At 45.8% G+C, this 25796-nt stretch overlaps 1 protein-coding gene across 1 annotated transcript; it reads right to left on the bottom strand.

The window, feature by feature from the left end:
- Positions 1-496: 496 nt before the first annotated feature.
- HES4 (hes family bHLH transcription factor 4) lies at positions 497-4097 on the bottom strand. Its single transcript, XM_055002087.1, has 4 exons — positions 3693-4097; positions 2660-2755; positions 2270-2357; positions 497-1425 (listed from the first exon to the last, which is right to left on the bottom strand). Exons 1-4 carry the CDS (start codon positions 3798-3800, stop codon positions 851-853), a joined length of 867 nt encoding a protein of 288 aa, XP_054858062.1. The 5' UTR covers positions 3801-4097; the 3' UTR covers positions 497-850.
- Positions 4098-25796: the final 21699 nt, after the last annotated feature.

The raw sequence follows: 25796 nt of genomic DNA, 5'->3' as shown, positions 1-25796 counted from the left end.
GCCCCAAGTGGGAGTGAACATTTTCCCAATACTTGGGAAAGCATTCACTACCACTTGGGACATCACAAAGCCCCTACCAAGCAGAATAGATGGCAGTTGGCTAGTTTGACTTGGGAGTAAGGCACCTTCGTACATTCCTGTTGGGATTGGCTGTAGCTTAGTGGAAGAGCATATACTTTGCACACAGAAAACCACAGGTTCAATTCTATTATCTCCACGTGTTCAGAAAGACTTGTTTTCTGTTAGTGACGCTGGAAAGTGGACAGTACCGAGTTAGGAAGACTAGTTTCTCCACTCTGCCTGCACCACCACTTGCTCACGTTTACCTCTGGAAGTCCTTTTTAAACACCACACGCAAAAGGAGACCCTCTTTCATCCAGTGTATCAACAACCGGCTTCCTGGAGACAATTTTTGTTCACCCTCGATGAATGTCTCTGTATCAACCTGATCCCACTATGTTTCATTCATTCCCCCCTGCCAAATAACACGCTGTCATTTCTAGTTCAAGAAAGTTTTTTATTTGTACAAACACCTTCCAACATTTCTTTTTTTAAAAAGCTCAGGCATACAGACTCACAAAAAGAAGCTTTGGCATAGTACGTGGGAATATCTGATACAAAACTAAGACTTCCTTTTTTTTTTTTAAGGAGACGTATGTCACATAACCGCCATTTTGTTTTTATTTTTTTTTAAAAAAGTAAAAACACAAGCTACAATCCCATCCTTTGGAAATGAATAAATAACGAATTTGAAAAGAATTAAAATAAAAAAACCCCACAAATCCAGATTCCATAAAACGGAACCAAATTCAGATACTTTTAGGGTCTTGGGGGGGGGCAGTTAAGAGAGTCACCATGGTCTCCATACAGATTCACTGCGGTCACCGCCAGCTTGGGACACAGGTGCTAAACTCCCCCCAAAGGATGTGAGTCCTTGCACTGGAGACACTGAAGGCGTTGCTGTCGAATTGCTGGAAGAAACGGGCATGTTTGCATTGCCATAGAGTGGTATCACTGGCCCACTGCCAGGTGGGAAAGCTGGGTTGGGAATAAGGAAAGCAAACTGGCCATCAGTTGCTGGCACCAGTTGAAAACCGCCATAGACTTTTGGGGACAAGGTTTCAGCAGGGTTGAGTTTGCAGGACACGGGCATGGCCCCAGCGCCAGATGCTGGGCCTGGCAACTGGACGTGCAGAGGTTGAGCCAGATGTGAGGGCTGTCCAGTAGAGGCAGGAGGGGGTGGTGGAGGTGGGTAGTTCATGGCCACAATCTGACCAAGACAAGCGGAGAGGTGGCTTAGCAGCCGGCTGCGGACATCTGTGTTCACCCCTTCACAGGTAGAGAGGAAACGGGTGACTTCATTCATGCACTCGTTAAATCCAGCTCGGTATTTGCCTAGCACCGTAGGATCAGCAGTCAGGGCAGCTGCAATGGAGAGAAGAGGGGGAGGGAGAGGGATTAGTGGCTGGAATAATTCAAAGCCCCGGAGCTTTCTGGCAAATTCCTTTCCCTAAAGGATGTTCCCACCACTTGAGAAAAATCTGCAGAATGCTGTACGCTGGCTCTGGAATTGCCCCATTTCACTTGGGTGTCTGAAGAAGGGAGCTCTGACTCTTCAAAGTTTATACCCTGAAAATCTGGTTGGTTTCTAAGGTGCCGCTGAACTCAAATCCTCCCTTTCTCCCAGACTCTCTTGTGTTGGTAAGGTATAGATTGTGGGAGCTGGCTGAAAAACCACCTAGCGTATTGCAGTGACGTTTAACTATGCAAGACATAGATTAGACTCCTGCCATGAAGGTTCTTGGGCAAACCCCTTTGGTGCAGCAAGCACTAGGCTTGGACCAGAGAAATCAGAGTTCAGATCTTTACTCAGTCACGAAGCTCACTTAGGTGGTCCTGGGCAAGCTGAGCTCTTTCAGCCTAGCTGGGGGTTGCCACAAAGATGTTTATTCTCACACAGGGAGATCTACCTGAAGCAAGGAACTGGGCCACGATCTATCCATATTACCTGGAAAATGGGAGGGCGGAACATATTAAACTGATTTTAGGCCACTGAGCCTACAGTACTGCAACAGCTCTCCAAGCAAAGAGAGGATTTTCCACCAACACTTGCTACCTGAAATCCCTTAACTGGAGAATTAACTTGGGAGCATACAAACCATGTGTTTTACTACATGGTTTACTACACAGTTTTCAGTCCTTCACAGGAGACAGGGAAATGAGCGGAAAAGCTCCAAGAATAAATAGTATTCCACCCTTGCCAACTCACCTGTCATCTGGGCTCGCTGAAGGTTCCGCAGGTGTTTCACTGTCATTTCCAGGATATCAGCTTTTTCTAATTTGGAGTGCCTGGAGCTCTGGTGGAAGAAAGCACAGGGGTGGGGGGAGAAGGGTAAGTACAGCAGAGAATCTCTCCCCAGTGCCTCAAAACCTGAACTTGGCAACGTGAGATTTGTTTGCCATTTCCTTCACTCCTAACCAAGGCTGTCTTAACAACGCAACCAGACTACCTTTCCATGCAGAATGGCAGGGCAGAGACGGCCTTCCCATTGCTGGCATGCCCCAGAATCCTCAGAGACAGCTCGGGGGGCTTAAGGAAGCCAGAGCCCACCTCCCCTCAAAACTCTTCTGAACGGGTTCTGTCCCCCAATCAACTTACATCTTTCTTTAGGGCATCCAGGATGAGTGTCTTGAGCTGGCCCAGACTTTCATTGATTCTGGCACGCCGTCGCTTCTCCATGATTGGTTTGGACGACTGGGGAGGGGGAAGCGAAAAAGAACAGGAGGTGAGCACGCTGCTCATTCACAAAACATCCTCCATGACTCTCTGCCTTTGCATTAGTTTCCCGGTTGTCCCCCCCCCCTTTTACAGGTATCTTCTTTAGTTTCTTAACAAGCCACCGCACTAGACAATTTCGATGTTGTAATACATTCCTTTGCACTGCGGACTCCCTCCTTCCCCCACTTGCGTCTGGATTCGACCCAGATCTTGCTCTTTTACGGCAAACCGACACGGCTACCCACCCGAAACCTCTTTCCCCATGTTTCTCCTGTGCGTCTCCACCAACATGACAAGTTGTCAACATTCCCCTTTCTAAAACATACATACTTCTTCCTCCGAGATATTTAAGGCAGCCAGCTGTTCGTTTTTCTAACACGCCAATCCACTGGTTTCTTACTGTCAACCTATCTATGCACTCCCATTTAAATCCTCCTTCCAGAAGATCTTGTACACCAGAAGCACCATCAGAGCAAATAGCCATGCATCTTCTCCCCCCACTCCCCCGCCTTAAACACAGGAAAAGGCAGGCTGTCTACACAGCGAGTAAAATTAACTGTGAGCAGATATTCTTATCCATTAATAATAGTTTCAGGTGGGTAGAGATGTTGGTCTGTAGTGGAAAAGCAAGACTAGGTCCAGTAGCACCTTAAAGACCCAACTAGATTTCCAGGGTATGAGCTTTGGATAGCCTTGACTCATGAAAGCTCATACCCTGGAAATCTAGTTGGTCTTTGCTACTGGACCCAAACCCTGTTCTTGCATCCATCCCTCTCTCTCTCAGATAAAACGGCTACATTCCAGAACCAAGGACCTGGGAGAACAGTTTAAATGTTGCATGTTTATAATATGCAAGAATCGGAAATACATTTTTCTCATCCGAATAGCCAAGAGATTATTTTTTTTTAATCACCTTTCTGTGTTCGCTGGCGCTCTTGGGCTTATCGGGGGTCTGGCTGGAACTGGCGGGCGCCCCCGCGATGGGGGAGGCGGTGGGCTTCTCCATGCTATCAGCCGGCATGCTTGCAAAAAAAGCGGGCGAGAAGCAGGCACCGAAGCGGCTTCTCGTGGAAACTGTATATCCGAGGTGGGTCGCCAAGGCAAATCACCGACGGCTGCCTGCGACGGCAGCGAAGGATTGCAGAGCTCGGCTCCCAGGCTTAGCCAAGCGGCCGTCCCGGCATCCGGCAGGAAGGCAAGCGCAAGCCTGCGTTGGCAATCAGCGCGGCGGAGGGACGGGCGCGGGAGCCGGACGCGCGCCTGCCTGCCTGCTGACCGCTCTCTTCCGCAGCTGGCGCGGGGCTGCTAGCAGCCTGCAGGGACCCCCTGCGCCTTTATAGCCGGCGGCGGCTCCCAATTCGTGTGAAACCTTCTCCACATTCTTTCCCACACTCCCGGCAGCCAATGGGAGACGGGACTCACCCCGTCGGCCTCGGCGATTGGAGGACGCCCCCGCGAGCTGTCAGTCACGCGCTGAGCTTCCAAGAAGGAGAAGGGGGAGAAATTATATATAAAAATCTCCCAGGGCTTTGGTGGAAGCCAGCGGCTTAGAAGGGGAGGGACAAAGGCGGCTTAAGTGGGGAAGGGGGAGGGAGGGAGAGGAGAGCGGCGAGCCCCCTCCCCAAGCAAGAGAGTGCTGTGCAACTTAAGTCGCCACTAAGAGGGCATTTACAGTGCACTCCCCCCCCCCGAGGGTGCCATGCAACTTGAGTAGCCACTAAGAGGGCAGCTACAGTGCAACGCACACCCCGGAAGAGGGTACCGTGCAACTTGGGTAGCCCCTGAGAGGGCATCTATAGTGCAACCACCCCCCCTCCACCTCGAGAGGAAAGCAGAAATTCCCATTGTGCCTTGAAATTATGGGAGTGGGGAACGGTTTGGAGTTAACCTGCAGGGACGCCTCCACTTTTTAAAAACACATTGACCGGGGGGGGGGGTGTTAGGGTGTCTTTTTCTGCAAAGACATATGGGGGAACGGCTCCCTTTTTGCATCTCCTCGCCCGTTTTGCAGATACAAATTGATACACTTTTTTAAATGTGTTTTGTTTTGGCAATGCTATTCTCTCCAAAGAAATTGGTTCCATGAAACAGACTGACCTGGAACAGTCAAATATTGGCAGTATTTGACACCCCCCCCCTTCAGTAAGGAATATTTGCATTGCCGTTCTCTCGTTAGGTTTTGAACAGCCCAGTTATTTTTTTAAAAAATCTAAGTTCTTATCCTCAGCCCAGGATCAAATCATCTGTCTCAGCCCGTGATACTGTGCAGATGGTAAGAGGGGACATGGGGTGCAAACTCTGTGCATGCCATAGGGAATTGGGGGAGGGTCTTTGGAAAATAAGAGCACCTAAAGTAGTTTTCATCATCGCCCTCGCTTTTCTAGTTAACATATAAAAGAATCATCGCAACGCTCAACACCTGCACCCTCTCCCACTGTTTGGAAAAGCCATTTTTAGAAAAACCCTCATATTTCTTCTCACTTTCTGCTTCGTGACAAGTCTTGTGCGCCGAGCTGCACACACACACCCGTACGTGCTTCCTTGTGATCCTGCACTCGATTTCCCTTCTGGACAGCGGTGCTTTGGAAATGTCGAGAGAATTTTAAATAATGGGATGCTTCTCTACTACCCGAGGCTGCTGCTACGATTTTTTTTAAAAAGAAGAAGTCTTGCGAATCCTTTCCCAAACCAGGCCGCTTTAAAAACACACACATTTGCAATCAGTGAGATAACCAGTCGAACTTAATCTTTAAATCTTATCAAACCAGCCTGCTTTAAAAAAACTCAGATTTTTTCCGAAAGGTGTACAGCAAGCAGCAACGCCCCCCCCCCCATACAGAGGACCTTTAAACACACGGTTTTAAAAACCCACCACTGCTTCCCAACAAAACCTAGCTTGCATCTCCCTCCAGCTGTTCCCGAAAAAAAACCCTCTTCCAGCGGTAGAAGGGAGGGGGGGAGGCAGCAGCAGCAGCAGCAGCAGCAGCTGGTCCGGCACGCGAAGCCGTGCCAGGCGGGCAGCCAATCGTGGCCAGGCTGCAAGCCAAGCTGCCTCCTATTGGCTGGCACCGCCGGAGCTGTCAATCAAGCCTGCAGTCTGCCTCCCTCCCCCCCGCCGCCCGCCGCCTCCTCTCCTTGTGGCCAAGCCAGCCGCCAGCTGTTCTCGTGCCTCCACCCGGCTCCGATGCGGGCCAGATTGGGCTGCGCGCGCGCGCACCGTCCCTCCTCCTCCTCCTCCTCCTCCTCCGGCCTGACCCACGAGAGCACGTGCCAAAGCGCTTCTGGCTTCCTGCGCGCCGAGCTGCACACGCACACACACACACATCCGTACGTGCAGAGCTCTCCAGCAAACGCCTGCGGTGAGAGCCAGCGCAAGGAGCGAAAGCAGGCCTGGGAAAACCACGCCTCTCCTCTCCTTTCCTCTCTCTCGCTCTCCTTCCGCCCCCCCTTCCCTTCTCCTCCTCCAGAGATAATGTGCAGTTGCTAAACAGGACTGCTCTCTGCCCCATTCTTGCAAGGGTGGAAAACAGCAATAGCAACAACGACAAAAGATTATGGCCTAGATTCAGGGCCTTATTCCAAACACTTCTGCTCTTCCGGCCCCTATTTTTCTTCTTTTCTATTTTTCTTTAAATGCATTGCTTAAAAAAATATTCCCGGAAGGGTAGCTGTGCTGGTTGCAACAAACCCAAGACTTGTCACGATCAGCAGCGACACCTTATCAGAAATACTTAATTTTGAATTTCTAAAATTGGAAAGGAGGATTATACATTAAGTTAAGTGCGAATGTATGTTGAAGTTTATTTTGCGCTTAACTCATAAAATAAGGACGGCAACAAATAATAGCAAATTTGTGCAAGTCATATGTTTTGGATATTGCAATAATTATAACATGAATTTATATGGATCTTACTGTATATTATTGGTACTAATAAAAGTTTTTTTGGGGGGGAAACCCAAGACTTGTGGCGTTTTAAAGATAAACATTTACTGGGGCAGGGCTTGAGTCCAGTGGCACCTAAGAGACCAACAAGATTTCAAGGGTAAGATGTGGGTCCAGTAGCACTAACTAGAGACTAAACTAGATTTCTAGGATATGATCTTTCGAGAGTCTTCTGACAAAGAGAGGTCTGACTCTGAAAAGCTCATATCCTGGATCTTACCCTGGAAATCCTGAATCTTAGCCTGCAAATTACCCTGGAAATTCTGAATCTTACCCTGCAAATGTTTCCATGGAAATCCCAAATCTTTCCCTGGAAATCCTGAATCTTACCCTGCAAATCCAGAATCTTACCCTGTAAATCTTACCCTGGAAATCCTGAATCTTACCCTGCAAATCTTACCCTGCAAATCCTGAATCTTACCCTGGAAATCCCAAATCTTATCCTGCAAATCTTACCCTGGAGATCTAGCTGATCTTTGAGGTGCTACTGGAACCAACCTTTGCTCTTCTACTACAGACTAACATAACTACCCACCTGAAAAGATTTTTAGGGTATAAGCTTTCAAGAGTCAGAGCTCCCTTCAGATTAATTGTATATACTTTCACATGCCACAGTATACTTTATCAATATTCAAGGGGGCTTTAATAACTCTTTTAAAAAATCCCACCTCTCGTCTAAGGAGATCAGGGAAGCATGCTTAGGATTCCTTCGTTTTATTCTGAAAACAAACTGAGCCCAGGACATTTTGGTTATAAAATAAGGCTTCCTAGATCTGACCAGTGGTCTATTTGATCCAGCAGTGCCCAACTAACTGCATGCTTGTAGAAAGGCGACAAGCAACAGGGTGGAGGTAAAATCGTCCCCTGTGGTTGCCATCCAAAAACCAGTGGGGAGACCTGCACCCACAGGTAGCCAAGGTTCTGAACCTGAAGGTACCATTTAACCCCTATAGATAATCACTTTGTTTCATAAATTTGTCTAATGTTCTACCGCCCTTGGTTAGTAATTGGATGGGAAACCTCCAATGAAGACCAGGGTTGCAGAGGCAGGCAACGGCAAACCACCTCGGTTAGTCTCTTGCCATGAAAACCCCATCAGAGGGTCACCATAAGTCCGCTATGACATGAAGGCACTCTCCACCACCACCAAGCCAATGGCCATCACAAGATCTAGTGTCAATATGTTCCGTAGGTTGTGTGTTGTGTGGGGAAGTACTTCCTTCCCTCTGTCTGGAATCTGTTTCCCCTTAATTGGGTTCTCGAGAGATGTATTTTCTTTTCTGTTCTTCACAGCATTCACAATACGCATCATATAATTTCTCATGTTGTTATGTTATTACCAGGGATTTTTTTCAGCAGGAACACGGTGGAACGGAGTTCTGACTCCTCTAAAAAATGGTCACATGGCCGGTGGCCCCGCCCCCTGATCTCCAGACAGAGGGGAGTTTAGATCACCCTCTGAGCGCCGAGTGGCACGAAGGGCAATCTAAGCTCCCCTCCGTCTGGAGATCAGGGGGCGGGGCCACCGGCCATGTGACCATTTTCGCCCAGGGCAATTTAAACTTTTAAAAACTCCCCCCTTGTTCTAGCTGACCCAAAGTGACGTCATTGTGAGGTCTTGAGTTCCACCACTGAGTTCCACCAACTCTTTTCCCAGAAAAAAAGCCCAGGTTATTACTGTATAGAAGGAAAGTATTACCTTCCCCACCCTGGCCAGCGAATACTATCAGTTTTGCACTCACCCTACCTATTTTAAAACAACAGAGACTTTTAAAAACCAAACAGAGCATGTAAACCGTACATAATTGAAGGGACATGTTACAAACAAAAACATTTCCAAACCTTCTTGTCCATTAAGAAAGGTGGTGTCTTACAGGCTTGACCGGTATACCTGCGTGCAGTTAAGCTGGGTCTGGAAAAAAAGACAATGTCCTCATCCTACCAGGTTTCACCCATGACCTGCCAGTTTACACCCTGATTCCACCCCTGATCTCTACCCATTTATGCCCTGGTTGTGCTCCTGAGCTGCTAGATTCCTCCGGACTTGCACCTCTTATCTAAATCTGCCCTGGTTGTGCCAGTCTTTGTGTCGCCTTCTCAGGGCCACGCCCAGGGGGCTAATATTTTTAATACCTAAGGATGAGGGGGTGTGGCTTCAGTGCAAGTTTGAACCCCGGCATCATGTCCTGCTTTGCCAAGCAAGCCCTTCCTGAATTCTCAGCCCCAGCAGTTATTTTCAACATCCAGGACCGAATCACTTCTCGCATTGGCTGGAAGAAAACATCTGCAGAATGCCCTTCCTTGCCTCATTGCTAAATAGCCAGGGCAGATTTCCACACATCTGGGATCATGGGGCATGGCTTTTGGGGGGCAGATTTGAACCCTGGCACCTTTTCTTGCAAATTAAGCTTTGTGTAAATCTGGCCTCTTTCACCGTTTATTTCTTTGCCTCTCCTGGCGGGAGCTGAGGATCTGTTAGTGTTGGGGAGGTGGGGACTAGTTTAAATTATGTCTTTAATCGTGGTATATTTGTTGTCCTCAATCACTGATTAGGTTCTAGGGGGAAAACGGGTTCTGGGACTCAGGACTGGAAAATTCTGGAAACTGTTCTTTCATTCCATATTCTTAGTGCTGCCTATAGTCAGGGCTTTTTTTTCAGGGGGAACGCAGGGGAACGGAGTTCCGGAACCTCTTGAAAATGGTCACATGGCTGGTGGCCCCGCCCCCTGATCTCCAGACAGAGGGGAGTTGAGATGGCCCTCCGCGCCGCTGGAGATCAGGGGGCGGGGCCACCAGCCATGTGACCATTTTCTCCGAGGGCAACCCACTGAGTTCCGCCACCTCTTTTCCCAGAAAAAAAGCCCTGCCTATAGTTACATCAGTAGTGAACGGCCAGAGTGAATAGGACTATTCGCTACTCAGCTTTTCATGAAGCCATGGGATAGGTGGCCAGGAAATCACAGTCCTTTGAACTTGTGCAAGAAGGGCTCTTCTTTCCTCTTTGCACAAAAGTGATCTAGAGAGCGTATCTATCGGTTCAGCATGCTTTTTGGCATCTGTTTTAAAAGCTAAACATTAATCTTTGAATAGTAGTGGCTAGGCAGGAGCCAACCTTTCAGAAAAAGAAAGAAACTTCTAGAACCCTCCGCCCATACTGAGCCTGAGTTTCTACATGGATTTTAATGTCTCCGGATTGTTAATATAATTGTCAAAAATATAACTTGAATAAGAACGGTTATTTTAATTTCAGAAGCCCTTACCCAACTCAATGAATAAACATTTTTCTTTAAAAAAATAACCTTTTAGGATGGTACTCACAGTCCTAAGGGCTAAAAAGGGAGTTTTCCAGGATCATTTAAGAGGGATGGAGTCCACAAACGTGCGTGTGTCAAGAAATCGGTTACGGTGAAATCCTTAACGGAGTTATACCATTCACTTCAGTTAGCTTAGAAGGATCAGGGCGTAACTTTGCTTAGGACTGCAACTGTGACTCTCTCAGAGGCCACAAAGTCTACTTTTGCTTTCAAAGCGCGAGGATAATCCCATTCTTGAAAAATCCTCCAAGAGTGTCTTCGGTAAGCCAGATGGGTGGACTGTGGAGCACAGCCACTTTCGCAATGCAATCCTACAAAGAGTTACTCCAGTCTAAGACCAGTGGAATCAGTGGGCTTAGGCTGGAGTAACTCTGTTTAGGATTGCACAGTTGGAGAACACTTGATTCCTTTAACTAAAATTTTTATATTCTAAAAAGGATCTTGACATGAAAATGCCCCATTTTCCTTTTTGTAAAGGACGATACTTTTTTTTTTTTTACCAAAAATTTGTTCTTGTGAGGAAATTTCATGCTTCAGCTATGGCTGTGCACCAATACTTCCACCCTGGCTCTAAGCCCAGTTCACAGAGAAACACAAAATAAAATTAAATGGTTCATCATTATTACTATTTTAAAAGCCCTTTCTCTCTTCGTTCCAGACTTGCCTGATAATCAAATCTCCAAACATGAACAAAGTTTAAAAGAGAAAAGTTTATGTGTGTGTGGGGAGGGGGGCTGTTTTTGGAAGAAGTGGCTGGGAAATTGCATCCTCTCCCAACCCACTTTTCAATTTCTTGTTCATGAATAATAACTATTTACCTGGAAACGTCTGGAGGAAAAAAAAGGAGATTAAAGGAAGCCCACCAGCGCCCCCTATAGGCTGTTCTGCGACTTGATACCAAATGGAATTGTGGAAAAGAGCAAGAGTCCAGTAGCACCTATAAGACTAACAAAATTATTGGTAGTATATGAGCTTTAGTCTTATATAAGACCTATAGTCTTATAGGTGCTACTGGACTCTTGCTCTTTTCCTCTGCTACAGACAGACAAACACAGCTACCCGTCTTGATCTATCTAAATGGAATTGTGTTCGTTTTAAGGGTAGGTTCATGCTACAATGTAAACCAAAACACAGTTGTGGAACAAGGGCCGCTGAACTCCATGTTCATTTTCTTTTGAGTCAACGTGCAAATTGTGAAATGGCTTTCAAATTGAAATCTTGGTGCACATGGATTTGGTAGTAGACTGATGGAAGCCAAATGCATGACCCTCGAGTTCTGAGATCAGAACTCCAAGTGTGTTATTTAGCTCTAAAAACAGCCGTGATAACAGGTTCCGTATGGATTGGGGCCCCAGCAATGGAGAGGGGATGCTTAATTATCTCACCCTGTATTGTTTCCCGGATTGGAAATGCACGCTCATTTTAAGCCCCAGCAGGGGGGACCTCGATAGCCCAGGCTAGCCCAATCTCAACAAATCTCAGAAGCTAAGCAGGATTGGGATATCCCATCCCAGTTAGTACTGGAATGGGATACTGCCAAGGAAGTCTAGGGTTGCTATGAAGGCAGGCAGTAAAGAAAGGATTTCAAGACCACCTAACGACAACCACTTCAATTGTAAACATTCATATAATCAATACAGTAATGACAAATTGCCAATATATGTGCAGTTCATACAATATTCAATAGCCATTCATAATTCAATGTTGTATCAATACATTTATACAGTCTTCAGTCTGATACAAAGCAGCCTTCGCTCGATGCAGCATCTGACGTTATGCAATTGATGGTTTAAGTGCAAGTCTAAAGTGGATGAAGGAAACGTTGGAGTTTATATATACCAACTTTGAGAAAGGGATTCCAGAAACAGGATTCTTCACCAGTTTTCCCGTCAGATGGATATTGTTTTCTACATGATTCATGACCTATAGTGCTTCCCTGGCCATTCATATTGATGTATTGAATTGTATCAGATTGAATCATCCTGCTTATGGACTTATGATTGGAAGCTATATGGCTGTGTCTTGCAACGAAGACTGTATAAATGTATTGATACAACATTGAATTATGAATGGCTATTGAATATTGTATGAACTGCACATATATTGGCAATTTGTCATTACTGTATTGATTATATGAATGTTTACAACTGAAGTAGTTGTCGTTAGGTGGTCTTGAATTCCTTTGTTTGCTAACCTTTGTCAGGATTCTCCTGCTTCTGTTATGAAGGCAGGCAGTGGCAAACCACCTTTGAACATCACTTGCCCTCAAACCACTATGGGGTCACCATAAATTGGTTGCAGCTTGACAGCACTTTCCAACACTACAGGAAGGGGAGAGACTAGCACAACATGGAAACCTGTCTCTTTTCACTACCAGGGCTTAATGTTGGGATTTAGCAAGTGTTCTTGCTTCAGTCATGAAAGAGTTAAACTGTTTGTGTTAGTTAGTAAAATTATTTGCATGCCACCACTTAGGCCTCGAGTTAGGATTCCCGCCGTGGAAAAGGAATTCACTAGTCTTAATGAAGTAGAATTAGGGTTTTCTACAGGGCAATCTGTTTATTGGGGGGGGGCAATTAAGTGATGCTATATACTGAAGTTTTATTGTTCTTTTTCTCAGTCACTCAGTTACTCAGAGACTCTATCTCTCTCAGTCTAGCAAGATGTAGTCAGTCTAGCAATTTCTTATTTTCTTCAAAAGTGTACCCCTCTTTTTATCCTTTATGTAGTAAAGTATTCTTACAGAGCTATACTGGAGTGTGCGTTTGTTCTCATTAATCCCAATGCGCAATCTCTGCCTTAAACTCTGCTAATTTTGCAACACTTAAAGCAGGCAAGAGTGCATTTTTGATCAAGGAAACAATCTGGTTTTCAGCCTCAATTCGTGATAGGCTCATCTCAAAGTTGCTTTTTAGGGCCAAAATATATCTGGAATTCCAGGCTATAATTGGTTATACCAGGGCTTTTTTTCTAGGAAAGGAGGTGGTGGAACTCAGTGGGTTGCCCTCGGAGAAAATGGTCACATGGCTGGTGGCCCCGCCCCCTGATCTCCAGACAGAGGGGAGTTGAGATTGCCCTCCGTGCCGCTCCGCAGAGGGCAATCTCAACTCCCCTCTGTCTGGAGATCAGGGGGCGGGGCCACCGGCCATGCGACCATTTTCAAGAGGTTCCAGAACTCTGTTCCACCGTGTTCCTGTTGAAAAAAAGCCCTGGGTTATACTAACAATAACATACATTGTTGGTTGAAACAGAAGGAGCATAAGGTTGGGGTATGAGATACAGAATTTACATTTTCAGCCTCATGGACACCAGGGGGCGCTTAAAGACTCAAAGGCTCCTCTTCTGTCCCCCTCCTCACCTTCCTTCTAATAATTTCCCTGTAATAAGTACCGAGAGATGCTCCCATCCGCCAAGCAGGAGTGTGTGAGAGGTAAAGCAACAAGCTTGAATTAAGGCTTTCTTGCCCTGGGGCACAGCCAGGCCTTGGTGAGCTTGTCTTTGGTTCCTATCAGGTCTCCACTTCATCACAGCAGCAAAAGTTTAATGAAACATTTAAACACAGGCTAAAATGGCTAAAAGGTTGGAGCAACACAGACAAGAGTCTTAACTGAGAGGCAGGGTGATACGGGAAGAGTTGGTCCTTCCGATACTGGATCCCGGATGATTTAGGCTTTAAAGGTCAGTGCTAGCATGTTGAGTTGAATCCAGTAAGAAACTGGAATCCGGCAGAGATTTTGAGAAATGGAGAAAGGAGCTCGTTTGCAGTGAGTCCCTGTTAACATCTTGGACTCCGTATTCTGGACTAGCTGAAATTTCTGAAGACTTTGCAAAGTAGCCCTGCAGAGAACAAATATAATAATCTAGCCTGCACATGGCCGAGACGTTGATAAAAGTTGATGGTTCAGGGATGGGACACTGTTTCTGGGCAAAGGGGTGTTTCTAGGATTTCCCTACACCCACCACCTGTGTCAAGGAGTCTTGAGACATCCTACCACTGGGATGATGTCTCCCCAAACCAATGGGTATAGGATGGTGGATGGAATCAGCACGGTGTCTTAATTTTTCAAGGTACAATTCAGTTCCTCTTGTAGTACGTTGGTATGCACTGGCTCACATGTTTGATCCTCAGAGAAAGAAAATGAATTATACTGTGGGGAGGAGATTGACTGTGTGAACTTTGTTTCCATAACGGATCGTGCTTCTGGGCTTTCCATTTTCTGGGGTAATGTCACACGGGTGCCACCATCAAATGAGAGACTGCAAGAAAATATGACTGGGATGCATAAAAAAGACAGGCGTCTTCTTCCAGATGACATCAAAAGAATCCGGAATAATGGCTCCCACAAGAATTTGTACTGTCTTCCTTCTCGCACAAATCATGACAAAGAGATCGTAGAACGAAATGCCTGCTGTAGGGGTCTGAATTTGCTAAAAGAGCAACGTAGCACTCTGTGAAGATGTCTGTGTACATGTTGGCTTCAGGGTGCAGCTGTTTGTCCAGTACCCATTGTTTGGTGGTAGGACACATGGTTTGCATGCGGAAGTTTCCTGGTTCAATTCCCAGCATCTCCAGTTTAAAAGAACTCAGGTATAACATGTTGGGAAACGAACTCTCTTTGCCTACCATTTAGCATGACCAGGGTTTCCCAGTGTGGCCCATAAAGATCAGTATTGTCCATTCAGAGAGGCAGCAGGTTCGAGTACAATGAAAAAAATATGTAATATGTGAGTCTGAAGATGGTGTCGAGGAGGGTTGTTCAGACCGACTTAGAATATAACATGCTCTGTACAAAAAGATCTCAGGTTGTACCAAAGGACAATGGCCACTCTCTCTTTGAAATGGGAAATCCCAGAAGAGCACTGTAACATTGTGGTTAAGTGGTTGGGCTGCAAATTGGCACTCTGCTGGTTCGAATCTGTTGGTGGTGAGAACTAAAATGGAAAAAAAGTAGCAGAGTTTGATATTAACGCATTGGAAACAAGTAGACAGACTTCTGTGGTTTTAGCTCTAGAAAAATACCTTTACTACATAACAGGGAAAAGGGTACATTTGGTAAGAAAATAAAGAATATCTAACTAACTAGCTACATCTTGATGGCTAGTCTAGGGGCTTAGGGATAGAAACGTAGAGACTGAACACCGAACTGAACAAAGAGCAATAAAACCTTAGTATATGTTTCTAGTTAATTGCCCCCCATAAACTGGCTCATCCAATAGACAATCCTAGATTCCTTCATTAAGACTAAAGACTCCCTTTTCTATGGCGGGAATTTTTATTCCAGGCCCAAGTGGTCCTATGCTAACTAGCTATCTGACTAAACAAGCAGAATAACAATTTAACTCTTTCATGACTGAACGTCGGTCACTTGCAAAAATCCCAACAGGTGGCCTTGGGGGAAGCCACTTCTCTTTGCCTCAGTTCCCCAACTGCATTATGGGAATAACACCGACTGTGTTGACTACTATGAGTGGAGCACTAATCTGTCTAGAAGAGCGGTGTATAAGTGCAGTTACTATTATTATTAGTTATGCAGACCCATTTCTAACACCAGTTGGAACACCCAGAAGGTGGAAGTCAAACAAAACATAGCAGTCCTTATATTAGCGAAACAGGAAACTAGTTTTAGAGGGCTCTCTAGGTAAAGTATGGAGAGAAGGAAAATGGGGAGGTTTTACCTAAGAGTTGGAGAACATATCGATTTTCCCATAGGGGCATCATTAGCTTGTAGACGGGCATCTTCTTCCAGTTGTACGGTCTCACTCCTGGACTGCTAGATCCTCCACCTGGACGGCTCCATGGTTTTATGCAAACATGTTCATTTAATTTTGTGATTTTAAAAGGGAGGTAAGGGCATGCTATTAACCCCACTGTTTGCATTTGATTATATCTTTGAGAAAAGAATAAGCCCCCTTGTAAAGGACAAGATTCCTTTGAGAGACCCCTCCAACCTCTTTGATCTTTAAGCCTAATTTTATTAGAGTGAAGGTTCCATTTTTTTTTTTTTTTGGAAGCAGAAATTCAAAAGCTTACAGCTGGACCAAAAAAACCAAAAACCCGCATGTGAAAAGGCTAAGATCTATTGGGGGGTGGGGTGGGGGTCGAATGGCACTTTTTGTGGCTTCCAACTCTTGAAAAGTCTTGCCCCTTCTGAAGAGTTTTGTTTCGCAAGGCGATTGTTCGCTCCGGGTATTGTCAAGGCAGCTTTCTCTCTAGCGCTCTGTCTTTCTGTAAGCAAGCCCATCCACGGCTTCTTTGTTTTGCCTGTGATCTGACAATAACAGCGCTATTCCGCTTTTAAGGACTTGTTCCATATCATTCTGTCTGCTGGGGTACCCCTCCATGTCAGCCTGGGGGAAAGAAATCTGCATGATACAGGAGATTCCGGGAAGAAACCGAGGGTGTACATCTCTTTCACATGGCATCCATGGTTAGACATGTTGAACTTCATCTGCAAAAGCCTTCCTCCGACAGAATTGTATTCTAGCTCTGGGTCGAATGGCACTTTTTGTGGCTTCCAACTCTTGAAAAGTCTTGCCCCTTCTGTCTTCTTGCTCCGCGTACAATTTTAACAATCTTTATTTGAAACTTTTTCCTGCTGTTCTTCTACAGCTTAAGCTGAACCCCCCACACACACCATTTTGGACCACATTACAAAACAATACTCTCAAAAGCAATAAAATGGAGAGGATTAAGGGACAGGCTTGTCAACCTCCAGGGAAGGCCTGGAGATCTCCTGGAATGACAACCGATCTCCAGACTGCAAAGATCAGCTCCCCTGGAGGAAATGTCAGCTTTGGAGGGTGGACTACAGTTGCCAGCTTTGACACGTGTGCGCCCTGGCGCTTGCATGATGACTTCACTTCTGAAAGTGACATCATCACGTTGGCCACGGGAGTGCTCCCGCCTTCGGGAGCGGGGGTGGAATTGGCCCCAAACAAAGTTTCCTGTAGCCAGCGTGATGATGCCTCTTCAGGAAATGATGTCACCGCACCCCCTAGAAGCGCATGTGCCGTGCATGTTCCTGCAGTGGCTGCTGGTGGCAGATGACCTCTAGGGGACTTGCCACCTCATGTTGATCACTGGTGGATCGGTGGGCAAGGGGGCAAATCCCTGGTGGGCACCTGGGACCCCTAGCCACTCACTTGGCCGGCTTGGGGGGGGGTGGAAAGGTCCAGGAAATGGGCCTGGTTGGCAAAAAACCTCCTGGGCCAGAATGCACTCTAGAACATAATCAGTGCCCCATGTGGCTTACATCTTGTAGGAAAAGATCATAATCCAGGGATAAGCTTGTCTTGAAGGATACTTGTCTGCCGCTATGGCCTTCTGTCAACCCTTCCATTGTCTTTGTTCACCAAACCAGGCCCAGCCAGCTTCAGACTTTTACTGCTATAAAAGCACCTCTGTCTGTTGATACTTGGCCACCGAGGGTTCATATCTCCAGTCTGCTCTGATGTTCACTACATAACCCAAACTCTGGACGAAGTCTTGGCTGTGGGTGGGAGGGAAGGAGCCCCTTCTGAGGAGTAGCTCATACTTTTCCCGGCCCCTCTGCCAGAAACAAATTCCATAGTTGTACATTGAACAACCTTGCCCTGGCCCCAACTGATTGTTCTCCGTTGGCTCCAGTTGGAACTGGCGTTGGTCCCACCACTGGACCTCTATCCTTGGTGCTGTGAGCCTGAAAACCCACATTCCTATCACTGCTGAGGCACATCATCATCATTATCAATTTATATACCGCCCTTCAGGACACCTTAGCACCCATTAAGAGCAGTTTACTAAGTATGTTATTATTATCCCCACAACAATCACCCTGTGAGGAGGGTGGGGCTGAGAGAGCTTTGAGAGAGCTGTGACTGACCCAAGGTCACCCAGCTGGCTTCAAGCGGAGGAGTGGGGAATCAAACCCGGTTCTCCAGATTAGAGCCCTGCTGCTCTTAACCACTACACCAAACTGGCTCTCCATTAAGGGATAGATCAGACATCACCCCAATGGTAGCATCTTTCAGTCTGTGTAGCTGTAGCTAGCTCGGTATCCTGCCCCTCCGCATCGAGTCAGCAAAAAAGGGATTTACCCAATAATGTTTTGCAAATCACAGAACTGGGACGAGCATATGAGAAGAATGCTTCTGATCAGCCACTCCTCTGCGTCAGGCCTGCCTTTGTCCCCTTAGTGTCTGGTATTAAGAGACAATGGTTTTGGTTCTCTGTTTGACTGCTAGTTTTGAAGATTGGTGTTGTGTACAGGGGTTGCACAGTTTTTGTATGCAACTGACACGACATTTGTGCATGCATCTACACTGTACATCGGACAGTATAATGTATGTTTTATGCTGATTTACTGACAACCATTGAAAAATGTGTGCATTTTATGGGAAATAGTCAGTGAAAAAATATGAAAGACGGAGTGATAATAAAGAGAGAGGGGTTTGAGTCATACAAGAGAGAAGCCAAATCAGAGTGGGGGGATTCCAGGTTGACTCCCTCCTCCAGTTTTGAGAATGCATTGAAAAGGCGGTGGAGATAAAAAGGGAGAGAAAGGAGAACGGCAGTGTCCAGATTTAACACAGCCCAAAGCCCCATTCTCTATAAGCACTCCCGGATGGAGACGTCCTTTTCAACAGACCCCCAGTTAATTTGTTGATGAATAAAAGGACTGGGGCTGGTGCATTCTGTGTGCAGAAGGCAGAAAACAGAGTCAATTACATCTGTATTAGGGAGGCCTTGGAAAGAAAATCTCCTTATAGAGCCTTCCACGGATACTGTTCCTTAATTATATTTACTAAGGGGCAGAACGTGTTCTTCCGGCATGTGAAGGAATCTGAAAAATTGAGCATTAAGGGCTTGGGTGTCTCTTTGCCACGAACAAGGGGAGAAAAGCAGCCTTTGGCACCAGCTTGTTAATGTGTATGAGTTGGCAGTCCTCAACATGATGACTAGGAAATAAATTCCAGAAGGGTAGACGTGTTAGCCTGTTGCAGCAGAAATGGGAAAGAGTCCAGTGGCACCTTAAAGACAAATAGATTTATCGTGGCCGAGGCTCTTGTGGCGGAAGATTTACTATTTTGCATCACTGAGCCAGGGTTTACTGAACCACCCATCTTGTTTCTGAAGTTCTGCAGCCATCGACTAGCGAATTATTTTTTTAAAAACTGAAACCTGAAACACTCAGGAAGCTGACTTTTCTAATTTTCCCTGTGCCTCTGCAGTAGGCACACAGCCCTAAATGAAAGCAATAAGCCCAGCACTTTTGCAACATGCCCAGAATGTGTCCAAGTGTGTGACACAAGGAAAGAGTTGTGGTTTGATGCTATATATAGCTTGAGTTTTAACCCAAAGGGAAGACTGCAACCAAGAAATCAGAAGAAGATTGAGACTTGGAACAGCAGCTGTGAGAGAACTAGAAAAGCTTCTTAAAGGTAAAGATGGGGACCAAGATCAAGATAATCCAAACTATGGTATTCCCCATTACTATGTATGGAGGTGAAAGGTGGACAATGAAGAAGGCTGATAGGAAGAAAATTGACTCATTTGAAATGTGATGCTGGAGAAGAGTTTTGTGGATACCACAGATGGCCAAAAAGACAAATAAGGGTACGACAAATCAAGTCTAATCCAATCAAGCCTGAATTCTCCCTAGAAGCTAAAATGACAAAACTGAGGCTATTGTATTTGGTCGCATCATGAGAAGACAACATTCTCTGGAAAAGTCAATAATGCTAGGAAAGTGGAAGGTAGTAGGAAAAGAGGAAGACCTAAAACGAGATGGCTTAACCAAAGAAGCCACGTCCTCCAGTTTGCAAGATCTGAGCAAGTCTGTTAATGATGGGACGTTTGGGAGGTCTTTCATTCATAGGGTCGCCATAGGTTGGAGGCGACTTGGCGGCACATAACACACATGGCTTTAGCTGGTGCAGATTCAAGTGGCAAATTTGTTTGATGTTGCCAGAGATGCGTGGGGCAAAGGTCCTCCTAAAAACTCTTCTTGGACCATTAATATCCGGTGTATGTATGTGTGCGTGTTGTGTGCCGTCAAGTCGCCTCCGACCTATGGGGACCTTATGAATGAAAGTCCTCCAAAACATCCTATCGTTTACAGACTTGCTCACATCCTGCAAACTGGAGAACGTGGCTTCTTTCACCGAGTCAAGCCATCTCGTTTTAAATCTTCCTCTTTTCCTACTGCCTTCTACTTTTCCTAGCCTTATTGACTTTCCCAGAGAATCTTGTCTTCTCATGATGTGACTAAAGTACGATAGCCTCAGTTTTGTCAGGTAGCCCAGTATATTCTTTCTTAACCCATGAGGTCCTTTTAACTGAAATTTGTACCTCGGTCCTATTATATAGAGAGCCTGCGCTCTGTCATGAATCCATGCCACTGCTTGTCATGTAAAGGAGCTGCAGTGATATCAGGCAAATGATCTGTCCAGTCCTGCTCCCAGAAAGAGCCCTTTTCAAACTGGAAATGCTGGGGACAAAGCTGTACATTGCTGCAGAACTGGGTTTGGTTCCTCGTCAGACCTCCATCTGGATCTATGAAAAAGCCTGCGCGTTTTCTCATATTGTGCATAATTCAGGCTGTAGTTTTCACTGTTTTGCACCGTTGATTCTGGTGCGGCTAGTTCTGTGGACGAACAGAGAGTAAAGCAAGACTTGACCTTTGAAAACAGTCTTCACTGTTGCCACTGTGGTTCACTAAGAATTACTCCTAGATGCACACACGTTCAAGCATATCTTTGCAGCCGTAAGGATGAGAAACATGCTTTTTTTTAAAAAAAATGAACATTAAAATGTTTGAATTCGGCATCCCGTGTCACATTCAGTACTTCTCCTGAAGACATGCAGCATTCACACAACTCTGTGAGTGTGACTAGTAAACCCAGCGCTTTGAAACATGCTCAAACTATCTTCCACGTGTAAAATCATGCAGGTTCTGTCTGCCAGTCACAGAAAGAGCAAGGAACGTTGTAAACCGTCGATACCTTGGTGTGCCTGTCCACTACTGAGAGTCGTGGCTACAAAAATTCAATGAGATGGTTTTATGTCTGAGGGCTAGAGACTTGCTTTTTAAACAGCAACTGGGATGCTTGGAATGTTGAATTCTGTGCCCAGTATCCATGTCTGTGCTCGGTTGGAATCATGGAATACACAATATCAATACTGGCGATTCTTCCTCCATGGGACTCGTAATGGCATATGTGTCCCTGGTAGGATAGCCCAGGTGAGCTCGATCTCATCAGATCTCGGAAGCTAAACAGGGTCGGCCTTAGTTGGCAATTGCATGAGAGATCAGTGAAGATGAGGGTTGCAGAGCCAGGCAATGGCAAACCACCTCTGTTAGTCTCTTGCCATGAAAACCCCACCAAGGGTCAGCTGTGACTTGAGGGCAGGATTTCATTTAGCCTTGACCTGGATAGCCCAGGTGAGCCTGATCTCTCAACAGATCTCAGAAGCTAAGCAGGGTCGGTAGTGGTTAGTAATTGTATGGGAGACCTCTAACAAAGACCAGGGCTGCAGACAGTGGCAAACCACCTTTGCTAGTCTCTTGCCATGAAAACCTCGCCATAAGTCAGCTATGACTTGAGGGCACTCTCTGCCACCAGTACATAGCACTGGCACATTTTTCCACAATACCAGCTCTTCTTTCAGGCAGTGAGCTTGGGCCCCCAAGCCAGAAAACATCATGAGTTCCGGCATGTCTTTTCTTTATTAAGAAAAAGCATTGCCCCCACCTCGTTTCCTCCTTACAACAATCCTATGAGGTGTATTAGTCTTAGAGAAAATGATTGGCCCAAGTCTCTTTATGAGTTTTCACTGCATGGGGATTTAAACTTGGGCATACCTAGTCCAACACTCTGACCATAAGGCGTGCCTGATAAGGTAGTAATTGATCACATCTTATTAAACGCTAAGGGTAATTTTACAATTCCTTCGTCCGATTGATATGGTGAGAATCATCTTACTGCACAGCACAGCAATACAATGAACTTCTGGCTTACCAAGTTGTGGTAATGTTGGTGCAGCTGCAGAGAATGTGCTTCTGCAGCTGTGGTCAAAAATGACCAGAGGGAGCTAGATGGACCTATGCTCTGACTCGGCCTCAGGCCATTCCTTATATTGTCAATATTCATGCAACTGTCCGTATCTGTATTTCTTATTCTGTGGGGCCAACATGACCGTGAATGCTGCCATCCATTGAGAAACCAAGTATTGCTAACTTAATTAACTCAGATGGTTCACCCCTTCTCTGGCTTCATTTAAGAGCCCTCCGATTTCTATGTTATCCAAACACCCATTGCAAATATCCATGGTATTCATGGCGTCTTTCATTTTTGCTTCCCTTAATCTTATTAAGTGTCTGTTCCCATACCTGGAGAAAAGAAAAAGAAGCATCAATTATATCGGTTCTGGCTTTCAACCGATTTGTCATCTTGCCATCTGTAGCCAAGCAGGCAGTGTGACCCTGTGTTTTGTTCCAACCTGCCTAACATAACTGGTTTTCTTTTTCTTTTGGAATCTATGGCTCCCCCACCCCTTTCCCCTTTTCACGAGAGCTGTTCGTGAGGTTGGCCTAATCAGATTAGCCCATCCCAGACACAGCAAAGGTAGTTTATTCTCTTTTTAAAAGACTCGGCAGCTCCCCCTCTCCAAAAAAACTTTTTGTAAACTTTTTTTTTTCCATCCTGGGAGAAAATCTTTTGTAAGCTGTATCGAATGAACTCTTGAAAGAGATCCACGCTTCTCCTCAAAGGGGACCCGTTAGAATGGGTCAGTAGGCCAAAACAGTAGGGTACCTCCTCTGCTTTCAAGCTGCCCATTCAGGCATTGGGAGCCCAGAATGGCTGATGGAGGAAGACCAGATCAAATCCCATAAATCGCTGGAACATTTAATTTGGTTCCTAAACTAAACATGGTTTAAAAGTCCATCTTGCTTACAACCCTAATGAGATAAAACTTCTGATGCTTTGTTAGGAAAAGAAACTGGCAACGTCCCTGTTTTCTCCCCAACCGTCTCTGTAACTTACCATCTATGCAACACTTTTAACATGTTTTACATGCTCACAACAATCTTGTGAAGTGTTTTACTGTTCTGTAATCCTCCAACTGCTTAGGTTTAGTGTAGAGTTAGATGTGTCAAGGGAACATGGCATTTCCCAGTGTCTATTTCAGGGGAGGGCCTGTGGTTAAACAGGGGAACATGTACTCTGCATTCAGACCCTAAGTGTGCCACGGTGGTGCAGCAATAACAGTGTCATAGTAGAATTGTGGAGGCCCAGGTTCAAATATTTGCTTAACCATGAACCTTGGACCAGTCACTATTACTGGGTGACCTTGAACAGCTCATAATCCTTCCACCTATCCTACTTCACAAGGTTGTTTTGAGGTTAAAAAATGAGATGGAAGAACCATGTACATCACCCAGAGCCCATTGGAGGGGTAAGATAAAATTATAATAAACAGTAGTTTCTCCATTTGATGGATAGCAAGCGCCTGCAGTTAAATAGTCTAAAGGAACAGATATTGGGAATTGCTTTTTGTACCCGAGACCCTGAAGAGATACTGCCAGGCAGAGCAGACAATACTTAGGTAGGTGGGCCAAGATCTACAGTGGCTTAATATGTTCATTTGGTCAAGTGTATGTAGCCATATTTTCCTGACTCTAAAATGCTGAGAAGTTTAATCAGTGCTGTGTTAAACGTAATGCAGTGAAAAGCTCCCAGTGTCGTCAAAATTTACCATTAATTATACTGATAACCATTCGTTAGAAGGTCTTGCTGAGTGCCAGATTGTCTTTGTGCTTCAAGCACCAACATTATATTCAAGTCAAATCATGCTCGTTTTAATAAGAGTTGGGTAAACCGAGATTGATTGTTGCCGTCAGTCATATCCCATCTCTTGGAAGTAGGCAATTGGGACATGAACTAGGTGATCCAATGGTCTATTTTGTACGATCAGATGTTTCCCCTGTAATGTTAATGCAGGGCCTGTGGGGAAGTTCCCCCCACTGCTCCCCTGAGAATCCATCTCAATTTGTTTTTTATTTATCTGTTTGTTTAACTTGTACCCCACCCTTCCTGTGAGTGAGCTCAGGGCAGCTTCCAACAATGGCCATTTCCACATGTCTCCCCCTCCCGAAAAATAGCACAAAACGTATGGAACGACGTGCCTTCATGGCGCGATTTTCCATCATGACTTTGCTTCGTGGCGCGTTTTCTGACGTCATCGCGCCACGAAGCAAAGTCATGTCTGGAAATCACGCCATGAAGGTGCGTCATTCCATACGTTTTGTGCTATTTTGGGGGAGGGGGAGAAGAAGTGTGGATATGGCCAATATTCCAATAAAAATACAATAAAAACATTAAAACCACTTAATCCAAACAACATGACAAAAAGATTCAGCGCCACTGATTAGGCTACTATAAAATCACTACAGGCCATGGGCACTGCCATGGTGTAAATCTGGGGTGGCTGCAGAAGGAGGGCAAGGTGGTCAGAAAGGGGGACACAAAGCTGGCCCCTAATCAAAGACCCAGTGGAACATCTCAGTCTTGCAGGCCCTGCAGAACTGTAATAGGTCCTGCACAGCTCAGATCTCCAGTGGGAGAGCCATCCACCAGGCCGGGGCCAGGTCAGAAAAGGCCCTGGCCCTAATCAAGACCAGCCGAATGTCCCTCGGGCCAGGGGCCACCAGAAGTTGCTTACCCGCAGAGTGCAAGGCCCAGTGGGGGACATAATGGGAGAGTTTGAAGGTTTTTTCACATCTGGGTCCTTCTGAAAGAAAACACATTCTATGTGATGGGCATTTGCCACAGAGAATTGGTTGGTAGAGGAAAGATTCAGCATCCTTCCTTCCTGTCAGTCCTCCCCTGCATGTATTTCCACCCCGAATTCCTCATTATCCCCACCAATGCAGGATTGGGATTACATATTTATCATGATAACAGCCGAATGGCCTCAACCAGTCCAGTTCCTAAGATTGACGCATGTATTCTAAGCATATCTATTTACCTGGCAAGCAACTACTGCTGTTTAGGTAGTGGATGTGAACATTTCCAGGTTCTTTTGCAGAGGTGATGAGGAATCTTGGGACATGAACTCAGTTCATGTTGGGTCTCACACTGTGTAATCTGCCTTGAGTCTCAATGAGAAAGGCGGACTATAAACGACACAAATAAATAAATAAATGAAATCACAAGCCTAGTCAGGCCCTCTGTAGATGTGGGACTCAAGGGACTCTTGGACATTCTGTCATCACAGATTATTTACTTATACACATTCTGGCCAAGTGGGAATCCAGATGGCATTGACCAAGGCTTAAAGATACAGGATCCATCCAGCAGGGAGAAGCAGAAAGCAAGTTAAATTGCAGGTAGTGGTTATGAAAAATAGGCTCTTCAGCACCTGGGAGAGCTCCAGGGAGAAAGTAGATGTTGAACCAAAAAGATTCAAGGTTCATCTCAACCAGGGCTTTTTTTCTAGGAAAAGAGGTGGTGGAACTCAGTGGTGGAACTCAGGACCGCACAATGACGTCATTTTGCGTCAACTGGAACAAGGGGGGAGTTTTTAAAAGTTTAAATTGCCCTTGGCAAAAATGGTCACATGGCCGATGGCCCCGCCCCCTGATCTCCAGACAGAGGGGAGTTTAGATTACCCTCCGTGGCAGGGAGGGCAATCTAAACTCCCCTCTGTCTGGAGATCAGGGGGCGGGGCCACCAGCCATGTGACCATTTTCAAGAGGTGCCGGAACTCCATTCCACT

This window comes from Eublepharis macularius, chromosome 17, assembly GCF_028583425.1.
Source record: "Eublepharis macularius isolate TG4126 chromosome 17, MPM_Emac_v1.0, whole genome shotgun sequence".
Lineage (NCBI taxonomy): Eukaryota > Metazoa > Chordata > Lepidosauria > Squamata > Eublepharidae > Eublepharis > Eublepharis macularius.
The sequence above is the reverse complement of the archived record's forward strand: the minus strand, read 5'-3'. Positions and strand labels throughout refer to the sequence as shown.

What these genes read in the sequence shown, in the direction of transcription:
- HES4 (XM_055002087.1), bottom strand. Translation starts at nt 3,800, where the DNA reads ATGCCGGCTGATAGCATGGAGAAGCCCACCGCCTCCCCCATCGCGGGG. An exon ending in GCGCCAGCGAACACAGAAAG is followed by an intron (nt 2,756 to 3,692) that starts GTGATTAAAAAA and finishes CCCCCTCCCCAG; the next exon opens with TCGTCCAAACCAATCATGGA. An exon ending in TGGATGCCCTAAAGAAAGAT is followed by an intron (nt 2,358 to 2,659) that starts GTAAGTTGATTG and finishes TTCTTCCACCAG; the next exon opens with AGCTCCAGGCACTCCAAATT.